General features: G+C 37.9%; 2 protein-coding genes across 3 annotated transcripts; both read left to right on the top strand.

Moving 5' to 3' along the window:
* Positions 1–2733: 2733 nt before the first annotated feature.
* LOC122068079 (F-box protein SKIP8-like) lies at positions 2734–16592 on the top strand. The gene is made up of 3 exons (XM_042631927.1): positions 2734–3541; positions 5889–6085; positions 15967–16592. The coding sequence occupies exons 1-3, from the start codon at positions 3047–3049 to the stop codon at positions 16220–16222; spliced, it is 948 nt and encodes a 315-aa protein (XP_042487861.1). The 5' UTR covers positions 2734–3046; the 3' UTR covers positions 16223–16592.
* A 2545-nt stretch (positions 16593–19137) lies between these two features.
* LOC122068066 lies at positions 19138–22135 on the top strand. 2 transcript variants are annotated; one of them, XM_042631904.1, is made up of 3 exons: positions 19138–19529; positions 20505–20760; positions 21834–22135. In XM_042631904.1, the coding sequence occupies exons 1-3, from the start codon at positions 19271–19273 to the stop codon at positions 21868–21870; spliced, it is 552 nt and encodes a 183-aa protein (XP_042487838.1). In that variant the 5' UTR covers positions 19138–19270; the 3' UTR covers positions 21871–22135. The 2 variants fall into 2 exon arrangements, with proteins under 2 accessions (XP_042487838.1, XP_042487840.1); XM_042631906.1 differs by having other exon boundaries at positions 19147–19506; positions 20518–20760.
* The last annotated feature ends 910 nt before the right edge of the window (positions 22136–23045 follow it).

Below are 23045 nucleotides of genomic sequence, written 5' to 3'. Positions count from 1 at the left end.
ACGTGTAAAATGACAAGATTTTATACTCAACGAAAGAAGAAGTTTGCTTAACTACAAGGGCAAAAAAGGGTTAAAACTTACAACTTCAATTGATGTTGACTTTAATCATGACAAAAAATTCCTTTTAAATAACTACTACACAAATCAACACCTCACTAGTTATGTAACCTTTATCCCTTTTCTTTCAAGTGTTTTTTTTTTCTTTGGTAAATCCACGTAACAATAGACTATGATGTTTCCAAAAATCACAAAATAAATTTTAGTCATTCATTTTATGTTTTTTAAATCAAAACTGTCTATTCCCATTCAAATGTGGGAAAGTGCATAATAATGTTTAGAATATTAATATACATGCATAGACATACACCAATTGTGGCAAAAATAGGTATTTGATTGAATTAGATTTTAAATTTTAACATATAACTAATCTAGAGTGTGTCCTCTCTATCCATTCCTATCCATTGGTTAGAATGGACGTATCATATATCCATATGGCAGAAGAGATGCCATGCAACTTAAAAGAAAAAAAAAAAAAAAAAAAAAAAAAAAGCCCTTATGGCAATAAAAATCAATTTTTTTTTTCTGAATAAATAGTTCACCTGATCATAATTGTATGAAAAATGATGTGACTCATTGATAGAATTAGAATAATAATTTCTTCAGATATATAGCAATACCATAATTTATATATTATGATAAATTGATAACTATCCAAAACATTCCATGTTTTAGTTTGAAAATAAGATTATAAATCTTAATAAACTGAAATGACTAGTAATACAAACACCAATACAAAAGAGAGAGAGAGAGAGAGAGAGAGACCTATCCTATCTTCTTGGTTCAAATTTATATGGCTCTAGCTGATTGTGATCCGATTTAAATAGTCGATAAATATTAATCTGTATTGGATTCTAAGTTTTTAAATCTTAATATGAACTTCTCATGGATTATTTATTCTCAGTTTTACACATCGTATCATGGGAGAAGGTTATCTAAGCAAGCTGTACATGGGAACACACCAATGATATACGACAAAATAGTAACATACATAGGAGGGCAGCAAGTCATTTCATATGAACATAAAAGAGAGATACAAAGATGCTAGCATACTTGCTAGACGACTAGAAAATATTCTCCAATAGTATTTACCAAAAAGAAATTTATTACGAGGTAGGATTAAGGGTGTCAAAGTTAGAATGGACATGTCGAACTGATTGAAAATCACCGGACCAAACCAAACCAAAATCGAATTCATACATTTTTTTTTGTTTTGAGTTGGGGTTAGGGTTTAGGGTTTATCGAATTGGTGGAAACCGAAATCAAGTTGGACCAATGGAATCCACCAATCGAAACCCAAAAATCAGATCGATAGTAACATTTTCTAAAAGAAAAAAAAAAAGTTTTTCCCATTAATTTCCATATTCATAGTTATAGTTGGAAAACTAGGTTTCAACTAGGACGAGTCATCTGAGTTGAGTCAAAATTTTCGGAAACTTGGTCAAGAGTCGTGTGGATTAGGTTCAAGTAAAAATGACAAAATTCTGTTACAATACTCACAACTCGTCCAAGTCAAATGAGACACAACAAAATTGGTGAGTTTGGTCATTTTAAAAAACCCATAATTGTTCCACTTGAGCTGAGTAAAATGGTAAAACCCTCAATCTTCTTGTTCACTAGTTTGTTAGGAGAAAATGAAACTCTTAAATCCTTTGACAACTTCTCGACAAGTAACAACCTTGAAGCTTCCTTCCCTTCTCCCAATTTATCAAATTATTCCTAAACTATACTTCTATTTATTCTTCCTTTTTTTTTTGGGTTAGTACATGTCTATTTAATCAGTTGCAATTGATCCTTGTGAATTAACCCACACCACTCTTTTCTTTGTTTTTTGGGCGGGGGAGGGGCAAGGGTGGAGATGAGGGGGAGGATTACATTATAGTTTTTCCCATTGATGAACTCATTCACTTATAAAACGTAAATTTAGATGAACATTGAATTCGTAACATATACAACATAAGTTTCAAGAAATTTTCACTGAACTTTTCAATGAAGAACAACAAAATCATGATATGTTTTTTTTTTTTTTTTTTTTTTTTTGAATTTTTGTTTATTAATCTATATATATTTAAAAAATAAGAAAATACGTGACTCGCCTTGATTAGTTTGACTAGGCTGAGTCACTAGGTTCTCTGAAAGTAGAGTCAAGTAAAAAACATGATTTTATTGTATTTAAAAATAAAAAAATGTGACTCGCCTTTATTAGGTTTGACTAGATTGAGTCACTAGGTTCTTTGAAAGTTGAGTCAAGTAAAAAACATGGTTTTTCAATTATATTATATACATAAATGACATACCTAGTGTAAAAACCTCCTACCACTATAGTGTCTAGAGAAGGTCACAATGTATGCAGCCTTACCCTTACCTTGTAAGGGAATTGCAACTCAACTTGAACCCGTGACCATTAATTAGGTTGCAAGAGCAACCTCACCATTGCATTAAAGCACACGCTCTTCCTTATGCATACAAATAAACCCAAAATCGGACTAAACCCGACAGTAACCTGATTGCAAATCAATAAACGAAAAAATTAGAGAGTGACTGAACTGGTTCAATCCAATAAAAAACCAGACCAAACCAACCCATTCAAACCCCTTAAAGGGGTGGAAGAGGAGGAGGGGGAGGGGGAGGGGGAGGGGGGGGGGGGGAATGTAATTTAATCTGATGCGGACTTTTCTGGTCCAAAAAATTTATACGGAATAATTAGTTACAACGCCTCATTTGCCTCTCTCTTTCCCCTCTCTCTCCCTTTCCCTCTCTTTTCCTCTCTTCGTTTGTTGCAAAATTCTAACTCAGAAAAGGGCGGTTACGTGCTCGAAGCACCATCTGTACTTTCCATCTCCGTAGCAAAGAGAGTAACAAGACCGAGCAGAAGGAGAAGAAAGTAATCTCGAAATCCCTAATTTTCCTGATGAAACACCACTTCTTTTTATGTTCCTTCTTCTCCTTTCTAGGGTTTCATGTTATTCAAGGTTTTAATGTCTTATAGATGGAGAGCATCTCTCTTTTATCATCCGGTGGTTCTTCATCTGTGTCTTTCTATATAGCAGCGGTTATTACTGCATTTTTTTGCTTTTTTGCTTTGTGGGCGGTTAGATTGTCGCCCTTAAGCATTCTTTGGAGGTTAAAATTGAAGAAATCTGACGGAAGTTGCGGTACCCAGAGTTCGTCCAAGAAGAAAGTCTGTGGTTGTAGTTGTTCTTGTGGTGGGAGTGGTGAAGCTTCCAATTCTACTTTTCCCTACTCTTTATACGCCAACGGTTACGCCGGAGATATGCACGAGAGAGGTCCTGTTGTGACTGAGCGTGCCGATGGGGCTGAGCGGCAGTCTGGGGCTTCAATGATGGAGCAGTTAGTGCCAGAGATTACAACCCACGCTCTCAGTTACTTGGATTATCCTAGTCTATGCCGTCTTTCCATGACAAATTCATCCATGAGGAGGGCTGCCAATGATGATAATGCTTGGAAAGCTCTTTATCATAAGGTTCGTTCAAGACTTGTAATTATTGGCGTGCAATAGTTCTAATTCATGGTCTAATTTATGGAAGGGATTTACGAGTTGTTTAATATTCTTTCACCTTGTTACTCAGAAATCTTGATGCTGAATAATAGAAACTGCACTTACTGCATTCTTATTGATTCTTCAAAAAAACTGATACCTGTCTTTAATGTTGCATCACCCTCATAAAGTTCAATAGAGAGTCTCTTTGTTCCTCTTTTTCCCCTCTTCACATAGGCTATTCACTCACTTATATAGTCCCCCAACTATAGTTATTGACGTGTTGGGTTCATGGATACAACTGTAAATTATTGTTCTGTATGGTCAGTAGTGGGCACATTGTTGGAAATTTTCAAGTATGCGAGTTTTTGTCATTGGAGTGGATACCTTAAACGAAATTCTATGAATTGATTTGGTATACAAATGATAGGCTTATGTGCACAAAAAACAGAATATAAATCTAACAGTGAATTTGGGACTGCTAGGGTTTTGGCTTTTGGAACTGCTAGGGTTTTTGCAGGAATGTGATTAAATAGCTACAAAAGGGAAAAATACCAGGTCAAAAATAGAAGGTGGTGGTTAGCATTCAGGTAGAATTGATAAGTTTTGATTGGTCTGGTGTGTTTCTCTCATGACTTTCATCTATGAAAAATAGCCTCTGACAGGCCGTTAGGGGGTGCATTGGAATATGAATAAGATTGAGATTTAGGGATGAAGAAATTGGGGAAAGCTGGATCTGGTTGTGTAAACATGTATTGATGAGAGAGGTTGGGAGAAGCTGGTTTGGTGGAGCAATGAACAAGAAAAGAATTGATGAGAGAGTTTGTCATTGGGTTGAGAAGATCGATTTATGGGTTGAAATGGATTGATTTGGTATACAAATGATAGGCTTATGTGCACAAAGAACAGAATATAAATCTAACAGTGAATTTGGGACTGCTAGGGTTTTGGCTTTTGGAACTGCTAGGGTTTTTGCAGGAATGTGATTAAATAGCTACAAAAGGGAAAAAAATACCAGGTCAAAAATAGAAGGTGGTGGTTAGCATTCAGGTAGAATTGAAAAGTTTTGATTGGTCTAGTGTGTTTCTCTCATGACTTTCATCTATGAAAAATAGCCTCCGACAGGCCATTAGGGGGTGCATTGGAATATGAATAAGATTGAGATTTAGGGATGAAGAAATTCGGAGAAGCTGGATCTGGTTGTGTAAACATGTATTAATTAAAATAGTCAAGAAAACCATATTCTCCAACTAGCCATTTAAAAAACTTTCAGCCCACATTGTTTCACTAACCCTATTTCAAGTCGTAGCCTAAACCTTGATTTCCTTATTCGTTACTGGTTTCTCAGTTCAGTGACCAAGATTCCTCCTATTTCTCCGGGCTAGATGGAATTATTTTTGTGTGGACTACAAACTTGGGTCTCAAGGACTTGGAAAGAATCTTAGTGAAAAAAATCATCTTGATGAAACCCTGGTTTTAACTTGTACAAAACCTGGTCTTTCATTGATATCTTGCATTATGGTAAGCTTGGGGAAAAGCTTTCCATACTGTCAATGTTTTCCTATACTTGATTGAGGACTTGGATCAAATATCCTTCCCAGAAGGATTTTTTTTTTAGGAGCTGATCTAAGGTGTCTTCCTAAAATGGGCTGCCTAGAGGGACATGGTCTCAACTATGATGGATGGGTGGGTAGACTAGAAATGGTATAATTAGAAATAAATGTGTTTCAAGGAACTTTGGGGGTGGCAGCATCATGTGACTAGATTGAAGGACAGAAAGACTAATAGATAACATGAACATAATGTGGTTTGAGGTTGTGAAAGAAGAGATGGGGACTTGTGGTCTGATGGAGGTATGACTCTAGATGGAAGGGCAATGTTGGGATGGATTCATGTTGCTGACCCAAATGGTTGGGAAACAGGTTTTGTGGAGTTTAATCAGGCTTTCTTGTTGCTTTTCCTATGATTCTGAAAACTCTTCTTGGTCTGATTTGGTCTAATACTTGCCTGTCTGAGGATGCTTCTTACAACACTTAAGTAAAATTTGAAGCTTGAAAGTCTGTCATTAGTGAAAGTACCACACAGTTATTTACATTTTGAAATATAGGGGTAATAGTATTTATTCTCTGGCATCTGAGTTATTGGTTTTCATATTAAATCACCACTTAAATGGTGTGGATAAACTTATATTCGTTTCTGTTGTTGCTTTTTTTGGATCTGAACATTTCAGTTATTGCTATTATCTAATCAGATAGTGGAACTTCCTTGAATGAGCTTTGGATTCATTGGATGTATCAAGGTTTGTAATTTAGTTTTGACCTTGTTTTTCTAGGACTTCACGATGGAACAAGACAGCATCACTCCGCATAATGGGTGGAAGGCATATTATGCAGCAACAAGAGCAGTTGTGAACGTCAATGAAGAGTTCTATAAGATCATCAAAGAAAGGAACCTTCCAGCGATGAGTCGTCTTTGGCTTAATGCTGATTATGTGAAGTGCATTCATAACTCTGGGGAGTTCTTCACAGGGTATGATACTTCCAGGCTCCGCATTGTTAACACTTAAGTTGCTTTTTATTTTTGGGACTGCTTACGCACTGCTTTTCCTCACTACAAGATATGCATAGTAAACTGGTTTATGAGCTGCTCATTAAGCCTTGGTTTTTTGTTGGGCTGTTGGCCTTAATATTTGCTATAGTGCTAGGGTTTATCTGCTTTATGGAAATCATTGTAGAATTCGGAGCAGGCTTTCACTTATTAATGTTTGGAGATACCTGTTTTATTGTGCCATTGCAGTTGAAAATTGAAATGGTATAGTTTTTACTTTTTCTATTTTCTTACCCATAACCATTTATGTTTTTTCAAGAAAAGAACTGAGAGATTTGGTTGAAGAATAGGAAAACATCTGATTGTAGTTTGTCCTAGGATTATTTGATTGTTGGAAGCTGGTAATGTTGCTACTTAGTTTTATACTCACCTACAACGTCCTTAGAGTCTGCCGACATAGGTTATTCTTGGAAGTAGTTCTGTAAGAGCAGTTGGTGATCTGGGTCTATGTTTTTCCTGGGATAATGATTATTTTCAATGATGGAAGAGGGCGGGTCTCGACGGTAAGGTTGCTCTATTGCAACCTGGTGGTCGCATGTTTGAAACATGAAGCAGCCTCTCCACGAAACGGGGGTAAGGCTGTGTACATTTGCAGTATGCCCCTCCCCAGACCCTGCAGTATTGGGAACGTCATGCATTGGGTACACCCTTGTCATGGAAGATGATGCTTGTCATTTTGGAAGATTACTATGTGTTTGTCATATCCTATTGGAGTTTCTAGGATTTTTAAAGGGAAAATTACATAGACCTCGCCTGTGTTATGCCTGAAACTCAACCCCTAGTTTTCCAAAAACTACCCGTCCCCTTTAAGTCTAACTGTGTAACTCAAAAATGGAAATGACAATTTTAACCCCCATTATATCTATATCAAATCAACCCACCCAAACCCCTATTTGAACCCCTCTAACCGTTAGAAGTTAGAACTCCCAATTCATCGCAAGTATATCTTCATCACTTTGAGGACTTGCAACTCCTCCACTGGCAAAATGATTTAGACCGAATTGAGCTACGGTTACCATAGTTTTTAAGGCGCCTTAGCAGCGCCTTGGCGCTGATGCGGTCTAGAGATGGCAAGGCAGTGCTCCGCCTTACGTGAAGTGGCGCCTTATGGGTTTTTTTTTTTTTTTAAACACATTTTAAAATTACTTGATGAAGATTCCAAATATAGATTTTTTATTGATAGGTGTATGGTTTTGTTAACACTTGAGATGTATGGGATCAGCTTTACTCCATAAAAAATAACCAAAACAAACAAAACAAAAACACGATTCACAAACAGGGTTTGGATTTTGTTAAGGGTTTTAAGAAAGGGTTTTGAGAAGGAATCAAGGAACAAGGAAGAACCACTGATCCAGGCGACCATTTTGCTCCGGCAGCGGTGAACTTCATTCTTCTTTGATAGGAGTAGAAGAGCTTCATTCTTCTTTAACAAGAGTAGAAATATAGTTGATGACCTTAGGGCTTAGGCACTCATTTTGGCATCATAGAGGTAAGTATAATAAATACTTGTATTTTTTATGTCTTCTTTTCTTTATATTTATAATTTTGTTTCATAATTATGTATTTATATTATATGGTAATATGTTATGATGATTGATGATTGATGATTGATGAAGATGAACTTAGTTTATTCACTTTATTGATTTGTTTTCTTGATGAATATCTTACATTGGTTTGTATATGAACTGTTAATATTTATTTAACATATGAGTAATAGGATTCAACTAGGATTTGAGCCAAATAGATTGGTTTTATAAAAAAAATTACACAAGAACGCTTTAGTCAATAAGGCGACGCTTTATGCCCGCCTTATCACTAAGGCGCTCCGAAAGACTCTCAAACGCCTCCGTCGCCTTACCGCGTTAAAAACTATGACGGTTACTAATGTAGAGCTAGGTTGACAAGGCAAACCTAATCCCAAATTGCAGGATAATTATCAAAGAACAACCAGCCATCAAAGTACCAATAGTGTAGATCAGATCAGATTACAATAAGGAAGCAGATCTAGAAACTGAGTCTATCGATCCCAATAACTTAGTGTTTCTGAAATCACATTATAAACAAAAGGGTATGTTAAATATTGAAGGTCTTAAAACAGATCTATAAACATGAAGAAATATCACAGGAAACAATCGAGATCGGAACTGCTCTACCAATTTCAAGTTTGGATCCGAAAAGCCACTACAGGAGGAAAACATGGAGATTTCTTGTATCTCACTAATCCCATGTCAGAATGCCCTGATTTTTGGATCGAAGGAGGCTCTTGTGGGGTGGAAGGATCGACCAAAATCTTAGCCCAAGCTGATGGTTAGTCTGCTCTAGGAAGGTATGGATTGGAGAACAAGAATTGAGAAAATTCTGGCAGATTTGTGAGAAGAACAAGTTATGTTACCTGAAACTCATTGGATGGAGTATTGGCACCTTGAGTAGCTTAGAGAAGAAGAAGATAACACTAGGAAGTAGATCCTCCTGGCCTTCCCACCGCAAGGAGTCACTGGATCAGACACCAGTCCATCAACTGTGATCAAACACACGACAACAACTCAGCAACAGAGACACAGCAACAGCCATAGTTCATCATATCGTGGAGCCTTGGGGGGAGCCTCTATACTTCATTTATAGTGCCAATTAGGGGGGGGGGGATTACATCCTAGAGATAGGAAAGTTCCAAATAGGGAAACTCCCAATTGATTCACTCTAATACATAGTTTCCAAAAACTGAAAATAGAAACAACTGAAAAGGAAACTAAAAACTAATGACTTGACTCCTAACTCCTAAGAAAATAAATATAACTTAAATTGAACCAACATGGTTCACTAATGAACTGAACCAAATAAATCAAGATAAAAGAAACCAAATACTAATCCCATATGCAACCGTAATGCCCCCACTTTAGACCCATAAAAGTGGCCCATTACACTCAAAACCCATGGACCGAAGGCCCAACACATATATGATCCATCCTAGACTCATTCCTAATAAAACAAGCCTAGAAGGCTCTGAAATTAGGGTTTTCTGGTAGGGTCTGATGGGAAATGGTTTGAAGGGACTAGGGTTGAAATTTCAGGGGAAATAAAAGGGAATGGACAGAGATGATGGATCGCAGGTTGCTGAAATTTGAGTGCAGAACAGGGTGTCTGTAGGGGTTGGAATGGGGCTGGAATTGACCTACAGTATTGGGAATTTCAAGAATCAATGAACAAGAACAGAATTGATGAGAGAGTTTGTCATTGGGTTGAGAAGATCGATTTATGGGTTAAAATGGATTGATTTGGTATACAAATGATAGGCTTATGTGCACAAAAAACAGAATATAAATCAAACAGTGAATTTGGGACTGCTAGGGTTTTGGCTTTTGGAACTGCTAGGGTTTTTGCAGGAATGTGATTAAATAGCTACAAAAGGGAAAAAAATACCAGGTCAAAAATAGAAGGTGGTGGTTAGCATTCAGGTAGAATTGAAAAGTTTTGATTGGTCTAGTGTGTTTCTCTCATGACTTTCATCTATGAAAAATAGCCTCCGACAGGCCATTAGGGGGTGCATTGGAATATGAATAAGATTGAGATTTAGGGATGAAGAAATTCGGAGAAGCTGGATCTGGTTGTGTAAACATGTATTGATGAGAGAGGTTGGGAGAAGCTGGTTTGGTGGATCAATGAACAAGAACAGAATTGATGAGAGAGTTTGTCATTGGGTTGAGAAGATCGATTTATGGGTTGAAAGGGATTGATTTGGTATACAAATGATAGGCTTATGTGCACAAAAAACAGAATATAAATCTAACAGTGAATTTGGGACTGCTAGGGTTTTGGATTTTGGAACTGCTAGGGTTTTTGCAGGAATGTGATTAAATAGCTACAAAAGGGAAAAATACCAGGTCAAAAATAGAAGGTGGTGGTTAGCATTCAGGTAGAATTGAAAAGTTTTGATTGGTCTGGTGTGTTTCTCTCATGAGTCATGACTTTCATCTATGAAAAATAGCCTCCGACAGGCCATTAGGGGGTGCATTGGAATATGAATAAGATTGAGATTTAGGGATGAAGAAATTGGGGGAAGCTGGATCTGGTTGTGTAAACATGTATTGATGAAGAAATTGGGAGTGCAGAACAGGGTGTCTGTAGGGGTTGGAATGGGGCTGTAATTGACCTACAGTATTGGGAATTTCAAGAATCAATGAACAAGAACAGAATTGATGAGAGAGATGTGTGGTAAATTTGGAATAACAGTGGCAAACAAAGCTCCAATCTACCAGACCATGACCCTAGGATTTCCACACAAAAACACTGATGCAGCATTGAAGACTTATCCAAGGAGGAAGAAGAGGGCTGTTGCATCCCACGATTTGAGCTGTTATGTTTTGATTTCTTTTATTTTCGGTTATTTGGTTCGGTTAATTTTTGAACCAGTTTTGGGTCAATTTAAGTTGTCTTAGTTGTGTCTCATTCTTAGGACACGAGTTATTAGTTGTTACTTGTTAGTTTCCTTTTCACCATTGTTTCTATTTTTAGCTTTTAGAAACTTATGTAATAGTTGTGAATCGATTGGGAGGTTTCCTATTTTGAAACCTTCCAATCCTAGGCTGTATTCCATCCCCTATTACTATAAATAAAGCATGAAGGCTCTCATAAGCTCTACGATTTTGATTATTGATGGCTGCTGCTATTGTCTTCTCCATGAAGAACTGCTGTGTGTTTGATCTCAGTTGAAGGAGTGGTGTCTGATCCAGTGACTCTTTGCGGTGTGAAGCCCAAGAGTATCTCTCTTCTATTGTTATCTTCTCTTATCATCATTCAAGCTGCTATTGCTGCTTCAACCATCACAGGTAATTGAATCTTGTTCTTCTCTCAGTTCTGCCCAGAATTTCCTAGTTACTTGTGCATCAATTCATATATCCCTAGAGAAACCCAGCCAGCCCCCTGGGCTGATCTTTTGGTCAATCCTTCCCCTCACTTAGGGTCCCACTCGATCCACTTTCCAGGTCTTTCTGACCTGTGGTTTGAGAGATTTAAGAAATCTCTATATTTTTGTCCTGTAGTGGATTTTCAGTCTTGAACCAAGTTCAATAGAGTGGGTTGATTTTCTATTGTTTCCTGTGATGTTTATTCATGTCTTATGATCTGTTTAAAACCTTTTTCAGTACCTGATATACCCTTTTCCATACCTGTCCTTAATCTGGTTCCTGAACCCTAAATATTGAGATCGATACTCTGAGTTCTTGTGCTGATTTCAGTCCTTGTCTGATATATGTTTGAACTATTTTGGTGCTTGAATTTGGGTGTTATTTGATAGTATCCTGCAGCTTGGGATTAGGTTGACTTGTCAATCCTAGCTCCACATCAAACGCCTATCAAAATTGCTTCCTCGTCAATTCAAACAATTCACATCCATTCATCTTAAAAAACTTTGCATTACATAGCTAATATGACCCCTTATTTATAGACTAATTAACCCCTGAACTTCCCATTCTTAGCAATGATTGAACTCTAGAAACTTTCCTAAATTCCTAGACTTGAGAACCAAGGAATTTGAAAATAGAAACTTTCTGAGCTTGTAGAGTTTTTAGAACAAGATTCTCAAGGCTCAAGTTCCCTTACAAAATTAGAAACAAACTCACTGCAGGAACTCTATATGGACGCAATCTAGCCTAAACTTCAAGAAAACACAAAATAGAAAATAAAACTAGCTCCTAATATTGCATAGGACTCAAACTCATCATACTTGGGCTATAGAATTGGCCCATTACAATAGAAAACCCAAAAGTACTTGGACCTTGATCCCTATAACCCGTTGGGGGCTTCAAACAGACTGAGTCCAATTAAGCCCATTTGACCATATTTGCAGCCACTGCCTGGATCATCAATCCGTGCTGGTTAAGAAGGCTTTTTGCTATACTCCTGGGGTTGGCTGGGTATCCTTCTAAACTTGGGATCATTGCATATGTTTTGTCTCATTTGCCTGGCTTGATCTCTCATGCAAGCCTTGAGCTCTGAGATCTTCCATGAATATCTGATGCAGTAGCAGTTCCGTGGATCAGGCTGATTGGGAGTCCTGATGGAGATGAACCGGGTCCAATTTGGGTCTTTTGTCTAGTAGGATATTAGTAGTCTATTTATTTATTCGGATTCGTCTTTGTAGTCTTTTATTTTACTTTGAATAGGCTAGGTAGTGATAAGAGTTCCATTATATTTCAGTTTTAGAGTTAGAACAGGACTCTTGACTCTTGACTCTTGACTCGGCTCTTGCTATTTTTCTTTGTTTATACCATGTAACCATCATTAATAGCTAGATTGAAAAGAATGAATTGTGAGTGTTGTGTTTGGAAGCCAAGGTGGCTTGTGCAATTCTTCCCACCCCCCTTCTTCTTCTTTGCAATCTCTCTTCTTTTATAGTATTCCTCCCTACCCTGTTTTTACGCTAGGATTGGTTAACAAGGGAGATCTTTGCTCTCTGTCTCTGTCTCTCTGTCTCTCTCTCTCTCTCTCACATCTATCCCATATCCTGGGATATCAATTGCTGGTCTAGGGAGATTTAATCTTCAGAATCTCTTCCCCTTTAAACCCTTCTATTATGAGATACTCGCCTGAGATCAAGTCTGGACCACAACCTTCTCCTGGGTTTGTTGCAGGTTTTTTTTCCTGGTTAATCTTCAGGCCTAGTTTTGGGTGCATCCAAGAGATTGGAGTATTGAGACCTCGAACCCCAAATCTGTTGAGACTGTTACCGGTTATCACTCTTGGATAAAGCACTGTTGTGATTGCGAGCAATGAAGCTTCTGCTGGTTTCTGTTGCTTAGGTTGATTGGTTGAAGAAGGGGTTTTTGAAATAGCAAGTAAAGCTCCATTGCCTATATTTACGATTATACCCCTTTAGTCCATATCATTACCTCTCTCATTGTTAGTTCCAGATTATCCCCTCTTCTTCAAGCCCAATTGCTGGTGTCCTAAACCCTTTTTCCCTTCCAAAAGAGCCTTGAGTTAAAATCGGCAAATACAGAACTCCCACTGACTATCTTATTTAATTGGGTGCGTAAGCGATCCGACCCGGGTTTTGGGAACCCCAGATTGCATCAAGCCATCAATATATTGATCTCTAACTTTTTTTGGCCTGAGCTTGCCAAAAGAGGTGTTGGAGTGGGGGTTTCGTGTACATTGGGGTCTATTATCTTATTGACCAGTCTTGAGGTGCACGCAATTGTTCTCTCTCTATCCTCATTGTATTTGTCCCATGGTGCTTGGTTCTTTTCTTTTCTCAATAAAATTGGCATTTTTCATAAAAAAAGGTAAATAATTGATGAGGTGGGGCTTTCACAAGGTAGAACTATAAAAGAGGTTTAAATGGACATGTTTGTGGTGTTTGCCATTACTATATATGTGGATAACAGCCACCCCAGATATTGACCAGATTTTTTAAGTGAGAGTTGATTGTTTTTTATATATCTTTTGTTGACAAGATAGGTAGAAGTACAGTTGATGATTGTTGGATAGAAAGAGAGAGAAGCATACTGGGATCCTAGATATAATTTTTCTGTGACCAACATAGTAGGTTCAGACAGGGTCTTGTTCGCGTGGGAAAATACTGAAGGATACTTCTAAAGAATGAATAAGATTGAAGAAATCCATCAGGTGGAAATCTATAGTTGGACGGTTGAGGGAAGGCAACAATGAATTGGGTTTCTTCCATAGGATGATGAACCTTAGGAAGATATCAAATGCAATAAGCCAAGGGGATAATATTTTGAAGTTCATGAAGAGATTGTGGGGTTTTTTTTTTTAACACTAGTTTTTTTCACATGGAGACTGAACGGTTTTTAACCAAGTGGATTGAAAAAAGGGACTAGTAGTCAGTGGCTTTCCTCAGTGCTGGTAATTACGAAAATAGTTTTAGTTATTGGATTTTTCTTTCAATAATTGTGAGATCTATGGGAGGTCAAGTCAATGAATTCCCAATTACGATTGGGTTACATCAGGGAACAAGCCTTGAGCTCGTATTATTTTACGCTTATCATGGATGATTTAATCAAGAGCATTCATTACGAGGTCCCATGGTGTATGCTCTTCGCTGGTGATATCTTTTTGGTGGATGCGACAAAAGCATGAATTAATGCTAAGTTGTAGTTATGGAGATCAACCTTGGAAGCAAGAGGTTTTAAGATTAGTAGAACAAAGACAGAGTATATGTTGTGTAACTGTTGTCACACTGTGATGGATAACGATATGGTTAAAATTGAGGGGAGAGATATACTGCAAATTAACTATTGTAGATATCTAGAACAACAAACAAACAACCACATAACCTTATTCCAACTAAATGGGGTCGGCTACATGGATCCAATTTGGAAAAAAAGAAAAACAAGAAGCAACAAAGAAAATGACGCAAAAATGGACTAAGAGAAGCAGACATAGTTGTCACGGCGTCGCCAAGGCGGCGTTTTGGCATCCCGGCGGTAAAATCAGCACATGGCGGTGGTACGATTAGTATGAGTCTCGAATGGCGGTCGCCATAGGCGTCGCCGTAGACGCCATTTCATGCCGGAAGCACTAGGCGATCGATTTTTGGTATTTTTTTTTTTTCTTATTAACAATATTCTATTTCCTATATTTTGATTGGCAGGTGAAAAATAAAAACAAAACAAAACCCTTGGGCCTTGACCAGGTCAATCTCTATTCTCTCATTCTCTCACTCAAGTCTCAATTTTTCTACTGAAAATCCCCAAAAGAAGAAAAACCCTCAACTGAACCCTCGTCCCTACGGCTCGATTCTTCTCCGGCAGCAAGAGAAGAAGCTTTTTCGTCTCCTACTGCTTCGATCCTTCTCCGACGCAAGGTAAATTCTTTGTCGTCTTCTTCTTCTCCGCTTCTCTTTCTCCTCCTTCAGTTCTTCTCTCCTTCTCCTTCTCTGAATCTCTGCGACATGAGACGTCTCACATCTGTGACTCTGTTTCTCCTTCTCCTTCTTTGTCTTCTTTCTCTGCTTCTCTTTCTCCTTCTTCTTCTTCTTCTTCTATTCTTCTATTCTTCGTCGTCTTCTTCTTCTCTGCGACGTGACTGATCTCTGACAGAAACAACTCCTTCTTGGCTTCGTCTTCTTCATCGTCCTTGTCTTCTTCTACTTCTTCTTTGCTTCTCTGCTTCTCTGCTTCTCTTTCTCCTTCTTCTTCTTCTTCTTCTTCCTCTATTTCTGCTGCTCTTTCTTCTTCTCTTTCTTCTCTGTTTCAGCGAGGCAGTAGTTGTAATGATTTTATTTTTTAGTTGCAGTTCCTAGTTGGATGATATGTGATTCTGTGTTCGATTTCACAGGTTGAAAATTTTCCATTGGTGTAAGGCATTGTTACTTTTTTGTCAATTGTCATCACTCTGTTGTGAGTTATCATACACTGCTATTTATGTATGCTTATTGGCTCTGTTTTGTAAAGGAATTTTTAGGAATGTGGACAAGCCCCACATTGCTGAAAGAAGGAATTTTTAGGAATGTGGACAACCCTAGTCCCTTCAATGCCTAACATACCCTTCATGTGTCTGCAAGCAGCAATGTGGACAATTTCATACCAACACATTGAACTCTATGCTACTTCCATGCACAGGGAAGGGAAGTCTTCTTTCTGGATTCTCTAGTCCATAAAGGAAGATAGTGTGCTTGATCTTTGTGTGTTGCCCACCCACCCCCCTTTCTCAGGTTATTTCTTTAAAGTGAAATTGTGGGGAAGATGGTGTATACTTATGAGAAATTAAGGGGGGGAAAAAAGAGGAAGATGTTGTGATCAATTTTTTTTGTGAATTAACCCATTAATGGTTTTTTCCTACAGGTACGATGCAGTTATGGAGAGTTGGCAGCTTGCGTTCAATTGGGCTGGGGTTTCCTTTCAGATTCGGGATGTGCGTGCTCGGGTGCTGACCGACATGGCTTGGGTTATGATGAAGGCCTATGTGGACATGGAAACTGAACCATTTAATGTCACCAATGTGTATGAGTTCCACAATGGGCAGTGGTACATGGTTCACCATCACGGTTCTGTAATGCTCATTGGTGGAGGTGCGGATCACCAAAATTTGTTCGGGTAAAAGAAAGTAAATGGAAGGATATAATAAGTAAGAGAAAAAAAAAGAAAGGAATATATAGTGCCCTTTGTTTGTAGGTCATCTTTTGCTCTAAATGTTCTCCCTTGGGTTCTTCATAATTTGAGTTTCTTCTGGAAATTTCCTTTGTATTTTCTCAGCCTTACTGTTTGCTTCTCATGCTCTTTTGCTCTTTTGCTCATTTCTACTTGGGTGACACACTCACTTTTTTTTTTTCCTTTTTTTTTTTTGTGGGTGATCCCTTGGACTGTGAGCCACTTTGATGATGATATGGCCCTTTTGTTATTGTGGGTTCTGTGAGATAGGGACCGTTTGGCATGGTCATTACTCAAATTTATCTGCCTGTCCAACTCTAGTATGCCGCGCACACTTGTAATTTTTTAAATGTCAATATTTATTTTAGAAATAATCCCTTAGGCTCTGTTTCTTTGACTGGGGAAAAATATATTGCCAAAAATCATTTTATTGTAAAGTTCATTTTGTATTCTGTCCATTTGTTCTCCTGAGAAATGTACATAACAAAGATGTATATTTAGATGTGAGTCGGGAAAAATATCCACCCGTCATGGATTGCTGTTCTCTAACAGTGGCAAATGTGTTCATGGACCAAAGATTGTACTACCTATTTTTTGGAGGGATTGTACATGGATGTTAGTTGGAGTCGGCAGCCGGCGGCTCTCCTAAGCTTCCTAATTTGGGATCGCTGGAAAAGGATCAAGTTGGCCCTTGCGAATGGCTTCTCTCTCTTCAACCCTAAATGAAGGTCTCTTGCATGGTTTTGAATGAGAGAAAGAAGTGAGAAAATCTTGTTTTCGACTCTGGCTCTCCCATTTTTGTTGTTGCGTTTTTTCCTAGTTGCTACTTGTTTCCATTTCAGCCATTTGAATTCTTTTAAGGAGTGGAAAATGGCAGAAGGTGGGTCTTTGGATGTTGGCAGATGGGCAAGAGGAGCATCAAATGCCAAATTGAAGGTCTAATAGTTCATGAGAAAGTTTCTTTTCACCCACAATGTGGAGAATCAAGGGCCATCACTCTAGGATGATTACATTTTTTTATTTTTTTGATAGGCAGAGAGATGTAGTAGATAACAGTTAGGAGGCTTGAATTGGAGACTTCTTGGTGAGCATGAACTTTTTGTACACCACAGCTCACAATTGCACTAGGTAGTTGTTGTTACGATGACTACCTTACTGTAGTCACATCCAACAATTATAAAAATGAGGAAGCTCATATGGTGAAGAGATTCATTCCTAATTTGTATTGTATTTTAGTAAAATAATTCTTAATTGCAACCAACGAAGTGTACGAAGAGAATGAGAAGAGTCTTTGGTTTATGGCACATTATAGAGTAATTTCATAGTTTATATGTTCTTCCACATTAAATATTCCACTATTATGTTGCTAATTTCGTAGGTCCTTCATAGAAGCTTGGATGAGTGGGTCATCTGCTTAACTATTAACCTAAGAAGGGCTTGTAGGCTTCAGTATGAGATGACTCCAAAAATAGCCCTATAGCAGGTTTCATATTCCTTAACACTTTTTTTTTTTTTTTGGTAATATATTCCTCAATACTTATAATGCAAATTATTAAGTAGTCTTGGTTTCATCTTATCTGCTCTTTTAATTAAATTAAAGATTGAGAAAGGGGAAAAGGTTCTTAGAGGCGCCAAGGTAGAATATACTAGAACCTCTCTCTCTCCTCATATAAAATGATCTTGTTGTCCTCTTGTGTATGATATTATATTGTCACACTTCATTGGTCCAATAGTTTATGCCTTTTGCTTAAAGAATCCTCTCCCTTAAAGATATTTAGGCAAGCGTTTTCCTTCACTAGTAAAGAAGGAAGAATTCTCCACTGGTGATCTAACCTTGTAATTGGACTTTATGTTCATCGTTAACTATTTCTTCACCCTATTGTTTATGGTTACAAATTGCCTTCTTAGGTTCAATCAAAGGTTTTAACTGTAATGAGGACATTTTTTTTTTTCCACCATAGATGAAGGAAAACTTGATCCTTAAAAGTTTATATGTTTTGCATGATGTTGGTCACGGCTTAAGCAATCATATCCAATTGTTCTTATTTTCTTGGAACAATCGTAGTTTCTCTTTCTCAAAAATGCCCATTTCTTGTAGATTTGGGGATCCATTCTTATGTGCCATAGGTCCATGCTCACATGTCAAGTAGACAAGTTTTAGTAGAAAAGTAGTGCGACATGGCAAAGCTATAAAAAATTTAGGAAGTGATTGATTCTTTGTCTGTGAGTGTGGCCTACCTACCGTAGCGCTCCATGTCTCTATCTCTCTCTTCCCCATAATTAGTAGCAGTGATTTCTTTTTACTCGGGGAGGAGAGAGATAGATTCATGGGACCTTTGGCATATGCCATACTCTCGATAGAGTTCTTTTTCTAACAAAAAATTGAATATTCATATGAAAAATAATGCCATCTATGTGGTTGTCTGTTCGTGTGCTTCCATTGACTCTGGTGCACTCACCCACATGAAACACAGATAGAGCTCGTCTATAGCACAACTTGTTGTGTGACAGAAGATCCCGATCCCATGAAACATTTCTTTACAGATATGTAATTTCATAGGTGGGAGGAGAGAGAGACCCAAAGATGCACTATGGTACATACCCAGCTTTTCAACCTTCTTTCTCCCTTAAAGTTACAAGGGGAAAAGATATCTGAGCTGCAGGTTAGGGTATGCCAGCACATATGTGTGTCTCTCACCTCATATGAAATGACCACTCCACCCTCTAATGTATTATATTATTTTCCCACACCTCATTGGTGCAGTCTTCTTTGCCACTTATTCCGTTAACCCTCACCCTAAATAAAATAGAAGAAATTGGGCCGTGAAGATAAAAAGATTCCGTTTCAGTGGACCCAAAACTTGTCCTGGAATTGAAGCAGTTGGCCATCAGGAAAAGTGTAAGACAGGAGCACAAGAGGTGAGCAGTGAGAGAGAAGTGCTGAGCAGGGGGTCAGCATACATCTCTGATCTCTCTCTCCTTAAGTTTGTCCCCAAGAATGGCGTCTCTTCTCCCTCTTCAGACCGCTTCTCAGTCCTTTTACTCCCATCGACCTTATTTCACCTGCTCCATACGGTCACACTCTACTAATCCTGTCGCGGCATTCAAGGCGAAGCCCATATCTCTCAACGCCCCTCTTGTTTCTTTGGTCGAAGATTCTTCTCCTGCTTCACCAGACGTTGTCTCCATTGAAGCTGAATCTGCCATTGAAGATGCAGACAAGTTCCTTCTGAGGCACATACTGTTATCCCAACTGGGTGTTTCTCCCTTCATTTGATTCATCTAAATCTCGTTAAATTAAATCATTTCCTTCTATTCTGGTATTTCTTGCTTGGTTCTGAGCTTTGGTTGATAATTAATTCACTGGTTCGTTTTGTATCCCTACTAGGGATTGTGGGTTCCATTAACAATAGTGGCTAATGGGATTGAGGAAATAGAGTGGGATGCTTTAATATATGATAAAATTTCCTAATTATGGGTGTAAATTTTTTTTTGGGTATTTTGATTATGTGGGGTTCTAATTTAACCAAGGCAAACCTTTCTCATAAGCCATGGGGCTCGGCTGAAGTATGCAGTCAAGTCTCATTTTGTGAACCAGATTGCTCCAGGATTATTTAAATCTGCAGATATATCTATCTTCCTTTAATCCCCTGTCAGTAGTTCTAGTTCAAGCACATTAGTAGCAGCAGACTTACTTCATTCCATGGCAACATGACCATCCCCTGCTTTTGCTTGTGGTTGATAATCTGGAGTAAACAGCGTAATCCCAGCAACACCTTACCACATGTCTCTATCAGCTGGTTCCAGATACCTAATTTGATACTCAACTAATGCTTATCAAAGAGAAGAGCAAAAATGGGATATTAGTCTTTACCATTTACTAAAATACTAATGATAGTGTACTATCCTGTTAGTCTCTTGTTAACTTGGTTATGATGGGATAGTTGGTGATTAAGGGATGGTATGTGTTCTGTGTCACAATAATTTTCTAGTCAAGGTGTCTTTTTGTTCATGTTTGGGTTGTTGGGTATGAAGAGTTCTTTTAATCGGTGCATTCGATCCTCATGTAGCTGGGTCAGACTTAGTTAAATTTTGTGGGGGTACAAATGAGTGGTATCCTCTTGAAATCTATAGACTGATGTAAAATGTTGTCAATTTACCTTTTTTTTATTTCTGATAAAAAATTTTAGATGGATGAATGATAAAAATGTTAATTTCAAATCATTGAGAAGGGCTCATTTATAGGGCGTGTAAGGCTTGTGGGAGAGAGGAACTAGAGAAGGGCTGCAATGGCGAGGGAAGGATTCAAGGGGGAATAGCAACAGTCCCTGGTTTTGGCTGGTGGCCCATAAAAGCGTACAGGCCTTGTCCTGGGTATGTGGCATCTGGTGGTAAGTACAGGCGACGTGGGCAAAACATGGACGAGGTTGCCTTTGGAGGTGGCAGAAGAGAACCTTCAGTGATCAGCACTGATGAGGTTCCAGCAAGGTAAAATTCTTATTACATGTTTCTGGTTTCTTCTATTTTCTCTCCTGGATAAATGGTTTGTAATTACTATTCTATGCTTTTGCGTGTCCTTTCTTGTCATCTGATGAGTGCCAGGCTGCCAGCTGCTAGGATCTTGAATCAGAAATTCAACCATTCTTCACATGAAGGCAGAAAATAGAAGTAGAGCTAAAAATGCATCAGCCATTGGACATGGCAATGGCTCTTTGTGCATCTCCTTGATATTTTTATTGATGTATCTTCCAACTTCTAATTGTAGTTGATAATTGTTATGTTAAAAAAAAAAAAAAAAAAAAAAAAAAAAAAAAAAAATGATGCATTAGTGACGGGTTTATTACTGTATAACATCACTGTTCTTGAGAGATAATGTCCAATGCTGGATCATTACACTCCTTCAAGACAAACCTGTTTGTAACCTAGCATAAAGACATACACATGGTAGCTATTGCAGCAATTACAACTAAAAAAATCCAAAAACTCTCTTCTGACAGGAGTTAAATTGAACTACAAGATGACATTTGAAACTCTTAAGATGTTCATGCCTTGCGAGTGGTATGATAATAATGTCTCTCATGTGCGCGACATTTTTTTTCTCTTCTTTTCACATGCTTCAGACTAATACGCTGTTAATGTCCTATTATATTAAAGAACTTCTGCTGACCATAATCACAAAATGCAGCTTAAAAGCTTGTAGTTTTAGTCTGGTGCCACTGGCAGGTCCTGATCTAGGTCTGGATTTGTTTAACATTGTATTGAACTTGTGACCTGCATGATTTTGTTGAATTGGATGATCTGGGCTGGCTGGACTTGGCTTACTGTTTAAAAGTCTGCCGATATTAGTCAGCTTGCTTCAACCTGCCAGTTCAACTGAATTAAGAAGATCTCCTTATGTTTTCCCCCTTATCATTTGGCCAGTTCTGATTACCTGGTTCTGGACCATCCCTGCAAGGGATGGTGTTTTTGTTAAACATGATTGTGGACATACTCTCATTCATACATTGATACTGAACTGGTATATCCATTACTCCAAGTCTCTAACTCATCTACTTGTGCAGCAAAGAGAGGCCAAATCCAAGGAGATTCAAAACGTAAGAATTTAAGGAGAGATCTTTCAATTACATGTGGTTCATTCAAGGGCAGGTGAGCTTATTGCTGTGTTCGAGGGTGTACAACTGGGATGAAATGAGCTTGAATCATCTTGAAAGTGTTTTTAAGTGGAAGTAGTGGAAAGAAAAAGAGAAGAATGAAATCAAACTTTCACCTGATCTTGTTGTATTTCATAAACTGTAACTACACTCTAGGAACAAATTTTTTTATGGCAGTCTTGTATATTCTTACAGGATTTCCTTTGGCTTTTCGTTTTCTTTTTCATGAAATGCTTCTGATATCTCTTTATTTTGAAGATGTTTTCTTTGGTTAAGTTGTTATCATACATTTGAGGTTTGAACATCAATGGTAGTTTTGCATCAATGAAAGCAGATGAAGATGAGGAAAAACAATGAATCACAGTACAACTGTGCTGCCAATCTTTGTACTTTGGGTTGGAGGTTTCTTGTCGCTAGGCGTCCAGACGGCTCAGCTTGGACTGGTGCCTGAGCGGCGTCCAGCCACTTTGAATTTGATCCACCTTGAATGCCTTAATTCGCCTTGGCACCATAACCCAATGGCTACTTTTGGCTGTATTAAAATATAGGGTTTTCAATTTCCCAAAATGGTGATCCTAAAATCAACTTTTCGTTAGTATGGAGTATGGACTGAGTTTTCCTTAAGTCACCCTGAAGAGCCATCATCATACTTAGATATTTTTTTCTTTTTATAAAATCATCATGCTTAGATAAGTGTCAAAAAATAGTAAAAGACATTTCGAACCTTTAAAATAGAGCAGATTTATAGGTGAATCCATTCTCTTTACTCATAGTTTAGATCTCACTAAAATGGTGGTCCATGATCATTTTTTCTCACAGAGTTGCCTCTCTCTCTCTCTCTCTCTCTCTCTCTCTCTCTCTTTCGTCCGGCCCAAGTCTCACATGGTTCTTAGTATCAGGATTGTATCAGTGTAACGGCTGATACATATCAGTATCATCGATACTTGATACTAATACGGATTGAAAATATCGATAAAAGAGTTATTAATGTTTGAATTACGGGTGATACGGCTAGACTCGTATTTTATCAATATTGATATTTTTTAACTCAAAAATTATCTGAGACCCGAGGAAGTCTCTAGAATTATATTATAGATGAAACTGGTAATAAAAGAAAAAAAA

Source organism: Macadamia integrifolia, unplaced genomic scaffold, assembly GCF_013358625.1.
Source record: "Macadamia integrifolia cultivar HAES 741 unplaced genomic scaffold, SCU_Mint_v3 scaffold337, whole genome shotgun sequence".
Taxonomy (NCBI): Eukaryota; Viridiplantae; Streptophyta; class Magnoliopsida; order Proteales; family Proteaceae; genus Macadamia; species Macadamia integrifolia.
The sequence above is the reverse complement of the archived record's forward strand: the minus strand, read 5'-3'. Positions and strand labels throughout refer to the sequence as shown.